The 18754-nt window shown below is 37.1% G+C and overlaps 1 protein-coding gene across 1 annotated transcript in view; it reads right to left on the reverse strand.

Annotated features, from left to right (window-relative positions):
• Nucleotides 1-10468: 10468 nt before the first annotated feature.
• Nucleotides 10469-18754, reverse strand: part of IFTAP (intraflagellar transport associated protein) — a 40639-nt gene continuing 32353 nt past the window's right edge. The window contains exons 5-6 of the mRNA XM_065754998.1: nt 18375-18505; nt 10469-11781 (exon numbers count right to left, since the gene is read on the reverse strand). Of these exons, the coding sequence (XP_065611070.1) occupies nt 11617-11781; nt 18375-18505 (296 nt within the window). The 3' untranslated portion in view covers nt 10469-11616. The remainder of the gene's footprint in view (nt 11782-18374; nt 18506-18754) is intronic.

Below are 18754 nucleotides of genomic sequence, written 5' to 3' on the forward strand. Positions count from 1 at the left end.
TTGGGCTAGAGATCTTTTTGAAAGCAGGAGTTCGTGGTTAGCATATTTGAATAGTAAAGCTTGCTTCTGGGAGGGAGAAACCTTGTAGTGTTGTGATGACACAGTTTCTGATTTCTGTGTGTGTGATAGGTGGAGTTGTTTTATTATCCGAAGCGTTCCTCTCGGGAAGGTACAGTTGATTTTATGGAATGAAACTAATTAGTCATATATTTTTTCTATATCAGCTACATTATTGCTGCAAAATTCAAATTGTTGGATGCTTAGGATGCGTGAATTTAACATGTGAGGTAAAAAGAAAAATAATACATCTTTCCTATACCTTATTCGCTGTTTTAATAGAAAATACAATCAGTGTTACCACGTCCAAGTATAATATTCCCTGGGTAAAGCACCACTCCACTGCACCGAGCTATTTATTGCCTGTAAATGACCACCGGCTGTGCCAGGCTGCATGACAACAGCACAGAGGCAGTGCAAGATTGCCACCGTGTGCTGTGCAGAGAGAAGGGCTCTGGCGTCCGCACTGCTCTCTCTATCCACCTTGTTTTGGAGAAACAAGAATGAAATAAGAGTAAGGGAGTAATTTCTCCCTAAGAAAATACTTATTTTGGATTTAGGTACCGGAATACAGTGGCCAGACCATCTGGAGCTGTTAGGTGATGCTCAGCAAGCCCCATAGCAATTTTCTAACCCAGATTCCCAAACTGACACATGCATTTGCTTTCACCCCTCCAATCTTTGTTCAAGAGAAAAACAGTTTTTAGTTACTGCCTTTTTTTTTGTCTCCCTGCATCAGCCTTCCCTTAAACCCTGCCCACGTCTGCTAGTCTCTAAGGAGAGTCCGTCTGCTGCACACTTGGGACTGTGTTACTAATCTGTTGTACTCAGGGCACAGCATGAGTTATGAATTAATGAGCCCAGGCCTAAGCAGAAAATTCAAGCACTGAAACAGATCAATTCTTTTTTTTTTTCTTCTTTTTTTCTTAAAAAAAAAAAAAATGCTGTGTATAATATATTTACTGAGATCATGAGGCAACATATTTCTTAGAGTGACCCAAAGGTCATGGTGGGACTGGTGAGATACATCTGGATGCTTTTACACCTCAATTAAGTTCTCAATCTTTGACCCACCCTTCCATCTTTCAGAAGCAGTAGATCTTAGTTAACTGTGATGTTGATCCCAGCACCAGTAGAGGTCCCAAACCATCTATCTTTGCTTTTCAACAAGAAGGCAGCGTGCATTTTTTCTCCTGAGATGAGTAGGCCAAGCTTTAAAAATAGAACCTAAATGTGATCAAAATTTGATAATTTGAATGCATTTATATATATTTTTTAGCAACTTTTAACTCAGAAAAACTAAGGAAGTGTATAAATGCATGGCACTTGAGATAACAGGAAATAAATTTAAATAATGAAAAAGAAAAAACATATTTTTGCATAATACCTTTTGATGGAACTTTAGAGAGCTACACTAGCCCACTCACACCACAGAAAGAACAAATATGTATTCATACAAGCAGGGAGAAAAATAAATACAGTTGTTTTCTCAAATCCATTCACTGACTTCACTTGGTCACTCAGGCCTGACCAAACAGTCAAGGTCATGGGAGGCAGAGCAGGACCAGTAGGCAGCCAGTAGACCTGGAATGTGGCAGGCGCTGCATTAGACATGAGTGAATGTGAAACCTTTCCTCAAAGAAATGAATCTTTGATGAAGTACATGGCGCAGATCAGATCTCCATACCTGCTGCCAGGGAATGTAATGCTGCTATTCTGTTTGCTGGCTTTGCCATTCGAGACAATACTAGAGTATTTTTTTTACTGATGCACAAGCCTAGAGAGTGCATCTGACCACTCTCTTTGCATACTGATGTTTGCCAGCCCAATTCTGTCACAATTCAAAATGTTAGTTATTAAATCTAAGATCTTTAATTAAATTAAATCTCTAAATAATGCAGAACTTGCTAGCTCAGAACATACCAGTCCTGTGGTACAGCACTCAGCCACAATTCATCAAGCCTAAAATTCATTTCCAGCACATATTCACTCTCACATTGCTGCAAGAAAGCTTCCTCTCCCATCCTGAATCTCTCCCAAACCATAGTAACTAGTTTCCTTTTATAAACAGATCCTTCATCAGTCGGCATTTTTCTGAGAAATCAGAAAGAACAGAGTGCATGTAACAAGAGCACTGCTCCTAACTTGTACAGTTTTTCATTTTTCATTACTTGTGACCTTGGGATACTAGGAAAATGTGTGATGATCTATTATCTGAGTTCAGACTTCTGCAAGTGAATTCATAAAATAGATTCTCTGGTGGTGGACTCTTAACTTTATTATCCACCTCTTGGATATTTGCTTGTGCAGTTCCCCAGAAATGATCCAGCAGACCTCAGTACAAAATCAGCTGAGCAGACCAATAGCACAGACCTACCAGGGAAAGCACAATGACCCAGTTCTAGTTTAGCAGTACAAGAAAATGACCATTATCAGAGTCAAATCAAGATATTTCTTAATTTTATTTCAAAAATATAATGTAATACCATTAATGATAAAGGAATACATTACTTGTTATAGAACATATTGTTTCTCATTATATTTTGAACACATGAATTAATAGTATCATTTTAAAAATCTTACTCTCAGCAAACACTACAAATTTTGGATGAGAGCTCAAGACAAACACTGATATTATGAAGAAGCTCACGTACTCAATACTAACACAAATTGACTATCAATAGCTCATAGCTAAACAGCAGTTTGAGGACCACCTGTCAGTATGTGACACAGACAATCTCTTCCACTTCTCATTTCAGTCTAGGACTGGCAGAAATTAGATGTGAAGCCTGAATGTTCTCAAACAGAGGTTGTGTTAGGGCTCAAGTGCCTGGTTCAGTCCACACTATGGGTGCAATAGACTGAAGTGTAGCTCAAATTTCTCCAAAAGAGGAAACATTCAGACTCTTCGGTGAATCTGGCTTTTTGTTTACTCCATTTTGCCTCTCATATACATGAATGGCCCTATTAGCTTCTATGTCACATGCTCCACGATGAACAGATAATGGCGTCAACCCAGCAAGAGCATGACTCACTAAGTGAGCAATATCCATTTTCAACAGGGCAGAAATATCAGTGGAGGCCCACTTAATCGTTCCATGATACAATTTAGCACTGCTATAGCATGTATTAAATTAATTAAAAGGTTTTCCCTCCCGTCAAAGGTATAATCAAGGCAATTTGCTTCCAAACATAATCAAGAAACTATGCAAGGAAAGCTTAGCAATATGAGCTATTTTTTCATGTGGAAAGTTAATTGATTTTCTATCATTTTTCCCCTCTGGGATTCAAATGAAGCTTTACAAAAGTTGTTGTCCTCTTACGTGTAATTGATTCACTTGAACTTTAGAAGGTTACTTGAAACTAGGACAGCAAAGTACTTTTCTTAAAACCCCATTTTGTCAGAGATTGTATCAACTATCATTTATAGGAAAAAAAAAAAAAAAAAAACCACCTAGAGGCCACAGCAAACTCCAAAGTGCTTTTAAACAATTAACATTTAAAACAGAGAAACTTAACTGTGAAGTAGCAATCAATTTCCTCTCTTACTGAATCTATCAGAAAACATCATTCCAAACATTAATATTGTGATGTCTTAAAGAAACAGATTTTTGTTTTCTCAGTGCTGGGCCCTAGAAATAGAATTCCACCTGGGAAATAAAGGTTAGGGAAGGTAAACTGAAAAGCAAAACTGAACACTCAGTCAAACCAACAAGTGGTAAATGGTCTAGGCATTGATAGTCTGCTCTAGCCATCCCTTTGGGAAGGATAGGGTGAGGCAAGGTTATGAGGAAGTGTGTTTTGGAAGGGAAAATAAATAAAACCCAGTCAGCTCTGGGTAAGCTGCAATTCAGTGCAAGTGTCCCAGGAAAGCTGCAATGCAAGAGCGCAACTACGCTAGGCCACAGGGAGAATCCCTGTGTTGGGTGTGCTGGCTGACAGAGCTGCGATGGGATGAATCAAGAGGAATTTATAGTCACCAAAAGACAGAATATTTTGGAGTTCATTGAACTGAGTTTTGGTCCAATATATTTCAACCAGCAGCACCTTCCTGATTTGGGTAACACAAATAAATCATAAAAATATGGGAAATGTGAACTTAAGTCAATATATACCCATTCAAATTGACAAGAGGCCAACTAAAAACATTTCAACAGCCTCTTCATCTCTTGGCAAGCAGAAGGTTCCCCACTCCTGCTGAAAAATGTGGCAATGCCATATCCTGTTCTCTATGTATTTATGATATTGATTGCAATATAGTATAGCAGTTAAGATTTATAAGGACAAGAAGAATAAAGAGCAGAAAAAGCATGCTCTGCGAATATTAAGTTGATGGCATTTTTGGATTCTGGAAAAAGCTTAGCCTTGTATTTTCCAAAATAAGATCAAGAGTGATGTCATTTACTTAGGCAGAGAGCTTAAAGCCGAGCTACAATGTCATGAGATAGAGTTATATGCAGATACAGGTTTCCTCAAAACACTAATGTGGTTCTGATCCAAAATTCCACTTCAAGGTTGCTTCTAAATCAAGCTTTCTTAAAAGCAGGGGGAGAAAGCCACTTCTCATATCTTACTGTGCAATTTTAATGTAACTAAGCTGTTCAGAAAAGCAAAATATTTAAATAATATATAATTTCTCATTTGTGCAAATGCTGGCAGTGGCGCTTCATAAATTGACTGTCCAGCCTGCGTACAAATCAAGAGCTTGCAGAGATGCTCTGGAACTAAAACAGTCAGACTGAACCTGCATCAATACATTGAAGCAGTCTTTTTCAATTATAAGAACTGAAATCCCAAGTCTTAACAAGTAAAATTGAAATCCCAAGTCTTAACAAGTAAAATTATTTCAGACATCAACCATTCATTCTCATGTATAGCAAGCCTTAGAGGGAAAATATTAATCAAATCCAGCTCCTGGATGATGCAGTATACTTTACTATAGCATATTCTCCAATATTTTTTCAGACATTTTTTAATTGCCCTTAGCAAATGAGTTCCAACAACTTCAGAATTACTTCCAGAGCTTAGTAGATACCAATTTCAGCAATCCTCCTAAACCTAACATAATTTCATTTTATTTCATTCTTAATTCCATCACTTCTGTTAAAAGCACTCCAAGGTATTTTTTTCCAGTATCATCTTTGAAGGTTGACTTTGATCTGTTGGTTCTGGGGCAGCAAGTGAAAAGTATAAAAAGAACCAAATGAAATTTTGAGAATTATAGGAGAATAAGCAGTACCAGGTAAACACTTACTCAAACATCTGTGATCAGGGCTTAATATTGTCAATTGGAAAATGCCCTCAGCTGCAAGTATCTTGTAAAATATGTCCCAAGTGATACTTATTACCCTTGGAATAAAAGCCATCTGAATTTGGATGGCTGATTCACCAATATATTCATAAATCTGGGTTTTGGGGACTGAGAAAGAGTGTTATTCAGCCAACTCTTTTGATAACCAGGATTCTCATACTAATATCGCAAAAGAATGAAAAGCAAGACATGAAATGTCACATTCACAGGCAATATTTAGCTGTTCAGCCAACCTCTCTTCCCATCAGCTCTCTTCTTCAGCTCTCAGCAGGAAGATATCTACTGGACCATTATGTGTTTTTTTACAGTTTATATTATTAATGTTCGTGCATGGCAAATAAATCTGCAGAATTCAAGAAGTGTTTCACAACCTAAAACAAAGAGCCTTAAACAGATCACAGTTTTGCTGCAGGAAATGCTACCCAGCTAGTGTTAGCTGTCAATATTTTTGACAGTCTGGATTTTGAAATATGTTAGTTAGCAGAATCCTTGGTGGGCAGAGGAACTGACTTGCAGGCAGCTGACTTTAACAAAGGCAATTTGGAATTAAATTTTCATTCAGTAAGCCAGCTGACCATTATTTGTATTTTACTGACTGTTTTTGAAAGCTTTGCAAATGCTAAGCTGCTGCATGAAACGCTAACCGTGCTCTGATGTTTTCTGGCCCAGGCACCAGCCTTCCATCTTTTTTACAGTGAATTTTCCTCCAACAGGAAAGTAGCTCATTGGATTAATGTAGTGTCTTGTCAAGTGAAGGAAAGCCAGCTGTAAATCTCATGGAAGACAGAACAAAAAATAAGGAAGAGAGTAGTGTATTTCAAAGTATTTCAAGATTTCTCCCTCCAAGAACAAATATACAAAATTCAGCAAATCTAACTGGCAGAGTTAACACTTCCAAGTAATTGGCAAAATTTGTCCTCAAGCTAAGTTATTCTGAGGAGCATTAGCAACATAATAAATGAGGTCTTTTTCTAAGAATTATGCATATTATATTGCATATCACAAGGCTTTATACAAATGCGCAGAAAAGCAGATGGATTCAAGAAAGCTTACTGAATGTGCAGTTTACTTGCTGCAAGTACACACCTGCACTCCAGAAACAGTGCTGCCCAAGTACTCAACCACAGCAGCCACAAAAGAACAAATTCTGTTGTAACACATGACATAATGAGGCTAAAGCCTTAATTTATGGTGTTAGAACTGCCACAAAATACACTGAAGAATCCCACACATTTTTTAATCTCATTTTAATTGCTTGAGAGATAACTGTTGTAAATCCACATGAATTACTGAATGACTACACTCATTTTTCAATTGTGCATTGAAAGGCTCTCAAGAATTTTCGAGCCAACAAAATATTTTAGTGTCGTTCACTCTCCTGAAAAATATCTTTTTCCAGTTCTACCCTTTAGAATACTATTATCTCCCTGTACAATGCAGTAATTTGAATTGTGTTCTGCAAGTTCTTCTCATACAGGCAGGTCCCCAATTGCTTTGGGGTTTTTGTTTGTAGTCCAAACAGATGCTAAATGGTTGCCTGAGGAATGTTTGGTAAGAGATTTTTAAAGTAAAGCATCTACTTGCTCAAAGCTTGGGGATAATCAGATCAGAGAGGGCTTTGAATATACAGAGAGAGTTACTACAGCCTGAAATGCAGAGTGAAGTCAGATTTAGGGAGTTTGTTCAGATCTATCTTTGCTTATTATTTTGAAGCATGTTTATGTGGATAGATGTTCTGAACTAGACACCACAGAGCACATAAAATTATAGATTGTTAATCAGGGGAATTTTATTATCTGTCCTCTTTGGAAGTGCTATAAATGAGACAAATATTTCTGCATTTTCATACGGCATTAAAATTGATTTCCATTTTAACTGTAGGGCACTGCAATTGCAAATAAACTAGCCTGCCTATACAAATGACAGCACTTTCTAATACTTGCTTTTCTTCTTGCAAACTTCTCATAAACAAGCGGTAAAATGATCTCCGTTCTAACTCTGTGGCTTTTCACAGCTTGTACACCTGTAACACTGGCTCACAGTAACTTGCCAGCAAAAAGCAAGGCATCGCTTCCAACAGACAGCAGTCACAAACTCAGTGTTCTCATCACCTTTTGAGGAGCCCTTAATCCTCAGTCTTTTGAGATGTACTTAATCAGTACCATTTCAATCAAGAGAAAACTGTCGGCTCTGTTTTCCCAGGGGATAGGCAAACATAGCACCTGGGAGTGCCCAGGAGGAGCGTGGGAAGGGCCTGTCCCACCCAGCACGGTCCAGGACGCGTGCAGCACCTCAAACCCACCTGCACCAACTGATACCTTGCCACAAGAAAGCACAATGTGGTGGGAATGCCCTTAGCTAGGGCAAGCACTTGGCTCTGCGGTGCAGGGAGCTGGAGGCCAGTGAGATGTGGGCTTCCTCACTTTATACTGGGTGGCTGGAGTGAGCCCCAGCTGAGCTGCAGCCTGCGGAAGAGGGCTGTGAGACGCTTTCTCAGCACAGCCGCAGCAGGCAAACAGGGCTAACAAACCCCTGCCTCAGCCATTCCCAGTCACTGCCTTCCTATTTCCCAAGGTAACACTCTCCTGAGTAAAACTAAGGGTAGGGAAGAACAGGAAACAAATCAGCCTGCTATCCAAGTGTCCCTTTGATACTGTGTGGCTACTGAACTACATCATGACGTGCATGAAGTTGCTGAATAATTAGGAATCTGAAGTTAGTGTTCTGCTACAGAGAGAATCCTACTTTATAACAAAGTACATGTTTTCACAAAGGATGGCAGACCATTTTAAAACAAGTCTGAGATAAAGCAAAGTCCGTTTCAAACCCTCACCTAATGCAGAGGGAATTTCTTCACCAAATGCAGAGGAAAAAATTCAATAAAAGTGGGAATGCTTAGTAGTTATGTATATAATGAAGTTTCACTATTTGAACATGACTTGAAAATGTATCTGATATTTTTATCAAAGCAAAAGCAATGTTCTAAGCACACACCACTAGATAAATGCCAAAATGACTTGTGTAAAATTAATAACTGAACAATTAAAGATACGTTTTTTTCCATTCAGTTTGCATTGTCTGCATTTGAATATTTTCTCATAAAGATAATGGGCCATATATACTGCCTTACATTCAGTAGAGTTAAATCAGCAATTGATTTGGCTTTGTATTCTTTCAGCACAGAAAGCTGTAAATACCAGGATCCTGCCTGCTATATGAACACAAATGGCCTCAATGGAACCCTGCCAGTTTACAGCAGCAGAAAATCAAGGCCAGAAGATCAAAGGGTCTTTTCCATAAGAGCGGGGATTTGTTTCCATGCCTCCTTCTTCAAAAGGTTCTGAATTATCTGGTGAGTACTCTCCATACTGGAATTATTTTCTTTCAGTCATACTGTGTATACAAGTGTATATAATGATACCTTTGTGCATTAACAGAAATATATTTAGAACCATAATGATGTCTGAATCAAATACATCTGTCTGCCTCTCTTTTCACTTCCTCAATTTTTATCTTATGCTTTCAAAGCCATTATCTCATCAAATAATTACTTTTCCTTTTACACCCACAAGAAGCAACGCAGAGCATTAATATCTAAGCTTGGTCCATAACCATCCAAGGAAACAATCCTACAGATTTCTGACCCAATGAAAGTAGTTTTAACTTCTCATCAAACTCAGAGTTTTTCCTCATGACTCAGGATCTATCAAGACTGAAGAAGGAAACAGTTGCTTTCCTTCTGTTATTGCCTCAGTAAGCAAAAAGTCCATATCTGATCAGGTCACCGACTGAGATAGGCACATATTTCTACTGTACCTTAGATATCACTGAAGTCATGAGTAAAGAGGGATTAGAAAGTTCCATCACACAGCCTTTATTTGCTGTGAGTTCACCCAATCAGAAATTTTGCATTTCAAAATATATCAGTGAGTTAGAAAGCTAGTCCCATTCCCAACTACAGCCATTACAAAGCACGCACTTATCTTTTCTATGTCTGAGTTTTAGCCTTAATGCTTTTGGAAAACTGGAAAAGTGTTTAGAAAAATCATAAACAAGAAAGGAGGATGTACCTCATCAACCCCTGCTGAAAACCTAAAACATTTAAGAGGAAAAATACATATTATTCAGACTTAAAACACTTGAGAAATACAGATACGAAACTCCATGTATATGTATAAAATTTAACATGCAAATAAAGTACATTCTTAAAAATGATGACTTGGTAGTGGAGAAAAGGAAAATAGATCTTCTCTGTGAAGGATACTCAGTTAAAGGGTACAAGCAAAAAACAGCCTCCAGTATGTCCAATAAAAGCCAACATGTCACACTCAGAAAAGGTAGCCTACACTGGCTAACCTCCACTGTGATGGAGTTTATCATATCTGTCTCTGTTAACAAAGAGCAAAAAGAGCACAGAGTAATGTAAATGTAAGTAAATTATTCTCATTTCTCTGCTTAGGATGAATGTTACCAAAGAGTTCCCATTTTGTTGGGTATTCTGCAGCAAAGTGTTTCTTTATATCTAATGGAACCATATAATGACTATACTGAATGACACTTATGGAGCTTAATAGGTACTTAGAACATTTGGTAAGAGAATCATCTGCCAGTGAGCGGAGGAACTGACTGGCTGAATGTATCCCTCATGTACAGAAAAAGATTGTTAATGAAATGAAGAGGAAATGCACTTAGTTTCCAGAGCTGACTTGGCCTGAAGATTAATTATGAACCTCTGGATAAGTTACAATTGACTATACTGACGATAGGACTCCAACACAACTTATTTACAGTTTTGGTACTTCATACCTTTCTAAAAGTATATATATAAAGAAAGTGACAAATTAATCATCAGTCACTTCACAAGCCCATCTTTATGGTTGATTCTTCATTTTCAAAATAACAAACTGTACAGAGCTCTCTTAAACTAAAGGTTCTTTACTGTATATTTGTATTAAATACCTATGTTAAGGAAGTTGTATTCCCTGTTTTTCTATTGATACCTTTAAAAGCTGACCTTGCTATCTTGGTAAAGCAGTTTTCCGTTTCCTCTTCCTGGATTTGCTCATGGCAAAGCAATGATTTGCTCAGGAGCATAGCTCTTTCAGAACTTCTTTCTCGCTCATCCCATTCTTTGTTCTTATAAATTTCTGACAAAGGAGCAAAACAGTCTTGTATTCTATCAGACTCCAGAGCTTGCTGAATTTCAGTGATGTTAAGTATAAGCCATAAGCCGGTATCTAGAATCATCTCAAAAAAAAAAAAAGTTAAATCTGACAGCCTCTCAATGCCAATTTCTTTAATGGATTAGATCACTATGTTTCTTTCTGTCTGGTTGGGTTTCTGTAGCACTACAAGTTTAATTGTCGGTAGTTACACAACAGCAATTTTGATCAACCCTTTCAAAAGAGTTTACAATAAACTGGCATATTTATGTCTGCAGAACTAAAGCAACTCAGAAGAGAGAAAAAATGCTCCCAAATTTATTCACTGGTGTAACTACACCTCTTTAAATCTTATAATGACAGAGGAGTCCATAGACCAACATGTCAGCTGCAAAAAGTTCTGTTCTTTAAGCTCTCCATTACAGAAATAAATAAGCAGAGACAGCTTTAGGACTAGCTTTAGGCTAGTCAGTACCAAATACAAGCCAGAGTAGCCATGCCTGCTACTCTGAATCACACCAGCTTGTTTTGGACTCATGGAGCAATTATTCCAGCATGCCTAGAGACTATATGGGCTTTACTCCAGTCAGGGATTTTACTTTCTTCGTCTTTTTTTAACGAATGGGAATTCATGGCTGTCACTTGAGACATCTTCCAGTTGCTTCCTAACACCTCAAAAACAACAAAGAAGATGAGCTAAGAACATGAAAGGCCACTGATCTATACAAAACTCCCTTTGGGTTTAGGGACTTATAGAGACTTCCTTAGCCAACATGAATGCCTAAGCAAATGAATGCACAAAATATGAAAATACAGTAAACATTCCTCACATGCTGAATGGCTACTATACAAGTGGCTTTGAGCAGGCACTACCTTCCTATTCCATGTTTTCGTCCAGACTAAGACTAGGAGGCATAGAGAACCTCAGGCTCCAAGGCACCTTGAGGAAACAAAGAAAATCCTGAGGATGTCATTTACTGTCCATGCAGATAAAAAGCAATTAGTAAGGGTACAAGAAGTTCGATTTATTCTCTGAAATGCTATTTCACCAGCACTGCACAGAACGCCATTCAGAGTACATCTGCTTCAGACTTCAGCTCCTGCTGGACTTAACATCTGTCCCCTTTTCTTCTCTTCAGACAATTCTTTCATAGTCATCAGCTCAGCTTCAGAGAACTTAGGGGTCAGTGCCACGTCGTCGTAATCAAATTCCTCATCAAGTAAGAATGGTTGAACATCATCTCCCAGTAGCTGTAATGAACAAAAACAGATACATAAATAATATCATTGCAAGTAATGATAAGGAAGCTCAAAATATAAACTTCTAATTAATATTTAATTAAACTATTTTTCTGACTCCAGCACTCTCAGCTGATTAAGCTATTTTTAAGTAAAAGAATAAATTCAATTATTCAATTTGACCTAATTTAAGCCATTTAATGTGCCCCATTTGTATTGTTCTGTATCTCAATGAATATCATTAGCTCATTTTGCTTGAGGCAAGGAATCTGAAAACCTTCTTTGCACACATCTGTTAGAATTCTGCCAGTTGTGGAGACAGGGCTGTGGGGACATGGGTATGTATGTACAGCCATGTTAAATTTCAAAGACAGATTCCATATCCTAAAAATTTAGGCTAGTATCACATAACATTTCATTGTACATTCATCTGATACTAATAGAAAAATGATGCCCAGAACACAGTTTCAGCAAAGAAAAGGCCTGGAATATGCAAAATGATGCAATCAATGTTCGCACTCTAATAATTTTCACCATATCAGACATAGGCAATTGGTTGGTTTGGATTTCTTATGTGATGAACATAGAGCCTTACTGCACTTGCCAATATCTTCTCTGTTGACATATTGTTCAACATTTCTGTATTGCTTCTCATTGAAATACCTTAAAATAAGCTCTCTGCCTATAAAAATAATGAAAACAAATAACTACAGCAGGCTACATGCTGAAAAGGAACTGCAGGGAGCCACAGCAGAAAAGGCTTATAGTAAGCAGTTACAATAAAATGAATTCCAGAAGTACAGAGGAGACACATCATCACTGCCCAAACTGTACAGGAATATTCCCTATTCTTTTAAAAATTAATATAAAATATCTAGAAATTTCAACTGTGACAGATAACTTATCTCCTCAGGGGCTCTGTGTTTCAAAGTCGTATGTACTTCTGTAATAAATCAGCAAAACATTTAAATGCTTATTTTTAAACACTTGATGAATCCCCCCTGAAGCCAGTAACTACTTAAGTACATAGTAATAAGGAATGTTTCCTATTTATAACCTTGGAAATGACAACAGATAAAAAAGCACAACAACACTACTTGATAGAGCAATTCTCAGCTACAAAACAGTATGTTTCAACATAGTCACCACCATTTGCTGTGCATGTTCGCCAGTACTAAACAACAGCCTGCATGCTGCACTCAAAATCTGCACCAGCAGAGGTGACACACTGTCAGTGCCACCAGTGCTGAAACACCATCCTCTGCCTCACTGTGCTCATGTCCACTGGTTTGGTCTCTGTAAGTGTTCAGAAAGCATCAGTGAATGTCAGTGAGTGCCATTTTTCCTGCATGGAGATACTAGTTGACACACCTTCGCTTCGTATTTACATGCATTTCCATGTCAGACAACTTTTTATGACCCTCTGCTGCCAACTGCCACACAGCAACATGTAATGGAATACTGGTGGGAAGGTTCAATCTCCACTGCCATGCCACCAACAATCACTTCTGACTTCTTGGGCCAACATAATAAAGTAGGAGGCATTACTTTCAGAGCAGCTCATGTATTGGAAGTTAAGAATAGCCTTACTTGTTTTGCTGAATGCAAGGAAGAACATTCAGCATCTTATGGTCACCGCTCAATTTAGAAGACACAGTATCACATGCAATTTCTGTTAACATTCTGTAAGAAGCTGCAGTGACATGGTTAATACCATTTAATAAATCATAGAACTAGTACTAGGCTTCCACTCCAGTGGAAGGGCACCCAACAGACATAGCAGTGAATATCCTTGTAAAGGATGCTTTATTAAGTAAATTCTAATATTGTCTGACTGACCAAGAAATATTTTTCTAGTTTTCTATAATTGTATTAATAATCAATATTGCTTAAAGTTCTATGGACCTGGCTTACATTGGCTTCAAAGTTGTAGGAGCGCATAAATCATCATAGAAGCAGACCCGCAGACATTTACAAATAAGAAAAAGCATTTATAAATAAGAAAAGTAAATTTTGTAAATAGAGTTTGTTTACAGAAAGGTATTCATTTTGCATGCAGACATTTTCTCGCTTATATCCACAGACTAAATCAGGTAAACCATCATTAACTTTTATAAAGAGAACTTGAAATAAATGTTTATATAAGATAAAGCCTGCAAACAAGTACTCTTTCCTGTTAGTGCTAAGGTCAACTCCTTGACCTTCTCACCACGTTTATGTCCAGTTTCTTTTTTTCCACAGGCAAACCTTCCTAAAATTCCGTATTGTTAAAGGTACCAGTAGCTGGGTAATGACCGGTAACAGCAATTGCATTTCATTAGTACTCATCTTTCCTTTGGGGAAACACAAAACACTTCTAAAATATGATGTAATGAGCAAATAATTTTTCTGTTAGTTTGGTTGTAATAATGTTTTACCATGTCTAGAGGTAATTAAGCTTAGAATAGTTTAAGTTACAGTACACCCTCACAGGGATTCTACAAGAACAAATCTATCCTTCCTCTGCTAACAGAATTACAGAAACCATTCAATCATTTCCTGTGCCCTTGTGTTGAACTCTGTATCAATCCAATAATTTTTCATGCAAATGCAGATAAATACCGGAAAAACTTGTTTATAAAAACTCAAACCCAAAATGCTATATGGAGATGGATACCAAAGTAAAACACACCTGATTTCACTGTTACCAACTTTTCTGTTACACATTCTTTGCACATTAAAAAGTTTATTAACATTACCTATTTATTAGTGTGCTTCACCTCTCAAACAAGTACTCAGAGTAGTAAGGATTCTTTTTTTCATCTTCTCCCATGAAGCTATTCACTTCAACCTTCTACACAGATAAGTAATATAAAATTTTTATACTGCAAGCTGCAATTTTGATCTCTTTCAAAGGAAGACATTTTACAACAGAACACAGAATCCTCTGAGCTGGTCAAGTTATTATCATGTTATTTTTGCCTAAGGAGCTGAGAGAAATATATGAATTTCAGGTCTCTAATTTAACATCTAATTGAAATCTTTTTGAGAGCTCTCTGGGAATAGAATTCTGCTCTATTAGAAAGCTGCCAGTTTGCTTAAGATTGCTCCTGTGATTTACTCTCTGAAGAAAATAATTTTCATTTACAGTTCCCGCAGGTCCAAATTAATGTTCATATTAATAACTAAAGTATTTTGCTGGAGGTTGCTTTACAAAGTAATTTTGTAAATAAAATACCTTAAAGTTTAGACTTTCAAAAGTCCATTAATAATTGGCAACTCAGTCTTTGTTATTAATCTGTGTGCGGTTACAGTTAACTGAACAGTTTGTCCCCGTCCTTCCAGAACCTGTATTTCTGTGTAACTACAACATTCTTAAAATCCACTTGCTCAAATTATGTAAAGGATGCACATACACTCAGTAATGTTCTCATTGTAAGCTCAAAGGAAAACTTACTAAGCCAATAACAATGAGAAAAAATGGGGTAAAAGGTATATATGCCATTATCTCATAGAAAAAAAAAAGTCTTGAGCTAGGCCACTGGACAATACATCACAGTCCATTTCCCACTGCTGCTTCGTCACCCTGGACTACTCACTCTACATCTCTCTGTCTTTCCTGGTCTCTAAAAAGATACAACTCTTCCATCTTCTTTCACTTAGTCAATTCTGTCTTAAGTTCTTTCTCAATCTTGAAGCCTATCAGTAAAATCTCAAATCAAAGGAAGTCAATGAGACGTGCACTTCAGGTTTCAGACAAAATGATAAAAAGAGGCACAGTAAATACTTTTTTGAATGCTCAGAATGCTTCTTTGAATTCTCAAACTAAATGCTAACAATGTAGAATAGCAGGGTAGAATTCATCTTTCCTAATCTCAGCCATATGAAAGTTAAGTTTCTAGAGTAAAGTAGCCAACCAACAAAGAACCCAGCCTGACAGCCAGCCTCTGATATAAAGCAGATATATTACATCTTAGGACAAATGCTGACAGCAAGTGGGATAAATCACTTTCTGGAGATGCTCATCTCTTCCTCCTGATGACAGCACTAAATTAGGCTAAATGCAGAGCTTAAGCTAGGTGAGATGGATCCCATTTTCAATGCTTGTGAACAGTGAGAGCATGAAAAATATGCGTTCAACTGAAGTCAAATATATGCAAAGGGAAAATAAGAACAAATAAAAACCTATATGTTAATACATAGAGTTAATTTAAAAATATGAAAAAGATATACTAAGTAGAGATAAAGAAGAGAATAAATATCTGGGTAGAGGAAGTAAATGTTCTATGATAATTAGTTAATCATGGAGTGAATGCTGTATCCGCTGTTTCCATTTGGATTGGTCTGTGGGAGGTTATGTATGCTGTGCTGTATATATTAAAGTTTAGAAATGTGTATATATGAAATATATATTGAATATATAATACATTTCTAAAACCAGCAAAGAGGAAGCAAAATTGCTGGCCAATACAAATAATTTCTTATGTCATTCATAAGCTATTCAGTGTGTTGTGACAGGACAAGGGGAAATGGCCACAAACTGAAGGATAGGAAGTTCCATACCAACATGAGTGGGAACTTCTTCACAGTGCAGTGACAGACCACTGGCACAGCTGCACAGAGAGGTGGTGGAGTCTCCTTCTCTGGAGACATTCAAGGCTCGCCTGGACAGCTACCAGTGCAACCTGGGCTAGGGAGCTGCTTTGCAGGAGACTGCACTAGATGATCTCTAGAGGTCCCTTCCAACCCCTATACAATTCTGTGATTCTTTGATTCTTTAATAATTAGGCAAGTTGTACGCTGGCTTGTAAGAGAACTTCTTTTTGTACACTAAAATTTACCAATAAATTCCACTGAAGTCCCTCACAAATAGGTCCACAGCAAAGACATTCTCCTCCTACTTTGAAATAAGATTGTTTATTTTTCATAGGGAATGGCTTTCCATGATATCCTGTGAAAACAAAATAGGTAGCCACATTCTGTAGCTTTACCCTAGCAGAGTTGTTTTGTTGGACAGAGAACAGCCATTTCAAAATATTGCCAGAGTAAATCTTCTCCTCTTTCTTAAGCAGTCCTGCCATAAGCAACGCAAGACTTAATTTTCACAGCAATGACAATTTGAAGCACTGAGGGATTTTAAAATAGACTTGTTCAGTCTTGACAGTTCTAAAAACCAGGCCACATATCTAATGCCTAAGTGATGGCACTAGGATACACATGATTTAGGGAAAAGACTAACTTCATTTTGAGTATTGTGTTATCTGGCACCAATCAAATACTTGTGAAAAAATGTATTAATCTAATAATACTCAATTTCCCTTTCAAAATTCACCTTTTGCTGATAATGAAGTTAATTTTGCATGCAGTGGAATCTGCAGTTACTTTTTCATGAATTATATTAAAGAGTTGCATGCAATCATTTGGTTTGGTACAGAAGTTATCAAATGGGCAAACAATAAAACCTCATAGTAGGGGACTTCTGTGTGCCAATGGATATTTCTTAAGGCAAAAACTTTGAATTACGTCAGTCCTTAGGGAAAAGTGCAAATATTTTTATTCACAGAATGGAATGCACTAGAGCTGGAAAGGTCATTTTAGAACATTTACTTTCTCCCAAAGCAGACTTGTTCTTTACAGTGAAGTGTTTATTGCAAAGAACCAAACACAATTCAACTCATGAAAGGAGGCACTGTTATAGCATCAATCCTTCACTGGTCACATATCATTTATGGTTTATGGTTTAAGCCTCCTGGGATATCAATAAACATATGATATCAAAACTACCCCTTTTTAGCCAGAAGCTAACTTCAGCTTCTATTACCATGATAAGGCAAGGGAAAAGAATTGTGAAAAGAATTTTCCAATAGAAACATTCCCAAAAGCTAATGCTCACAATGGCTGTTTGGATAGGAAGCTAAATGACTTAGAATAAACCTGTGAGCAATCCACGCCTTCTGTTCTAGTTTGAAAAGGTCTGAAATTCTGCAGAAAAAAATGGCAATTCTAAATTAAAGCACATATTGATTGTGTCTGATTAAAAGACTGATATTTCATAAAGCAAAGCTGTCCACCCATCGTACATGATATAAATCGTCAGCAGCACTGTACTACCACTTATTTCTAAAAGAACAAAACCCAATTCTGATCACAATATATTCTAAAACCTTTTTTTATTTTCAACATCCCATTAAAGTGATCATTCACTACCTCTTTGTTGCCAAAAATGGTTCCTATATTCGGTTCAGAGAGAATTGAATGTTATTTTAAGACCATATGACCACTGGAATATTTAATGGCACATCACTCTTTGTCAAAAAGTGCAAGATTTTATCTGAATATATATATATATATATATATATTTAAAATTAAGTACCAATTACATTTAGATACAATTAAGTATCAAAAAAACATGTATAGTTTGGAGCTTGAAGATCACATTTTGAAAATGCAGTATAATAATAAAACAACAGCTTTGCATTCAATCATTTGTCCCAATTCTTAATGTATTTAAGAATTTGTTTTTAATTCAAATATTAATATGATTTTTAACACTCCTCACAAACTCTCTGTCCTCGTGGAAATAACATTGGAAGCTGATAGGCTGGAAAAAAAATATGACCTCATACCTCTTGTGCTTTGTTGTTCAATGGCTGTTGAACTGAGGAGGTTCTGAACTTCTGCTGAACAGGCTTTTCGAAAGCAGGTGTGTGGCAAGTCACTATCTCTTCCACCTCTCCTGGAAGAACAAATGACCCTGCTGAATAAAAAATAATGGACGTTAGCCTTCTATTCAGTACCTAAGTTAGCAAAATCATGTGCAAAATCCCATAATGCAGACAGACGATTTTTAGTCGTAAGCGTAGTATACTGATTGCTGCATAATATCAGGCAGTTATCTTAAGAACAGATGCATACACTCCCGAGCTAGAATCTAGATAAAATATACTATACTAAGGAAAAATCAAACTTGATTAAACAGATGGTTAACTCTTCTTTCTCGAGGACG

Source organism: Cyrtonyx montezumae, unplaced genomic scaffold, assembly GCF_038088225.1.
Source record: "Cyrtonyx montezumae isolate F1298 unplaced genomic scaffold, pur_monq_1.0 scaffold_10, whole genome shotgun sequence".
NCBI lineage: Eukaryota > Metazoa > Chordata > Aves > Galliformes > Odontophoridae > Cyrtonyx > Cyrtonyx montezumae.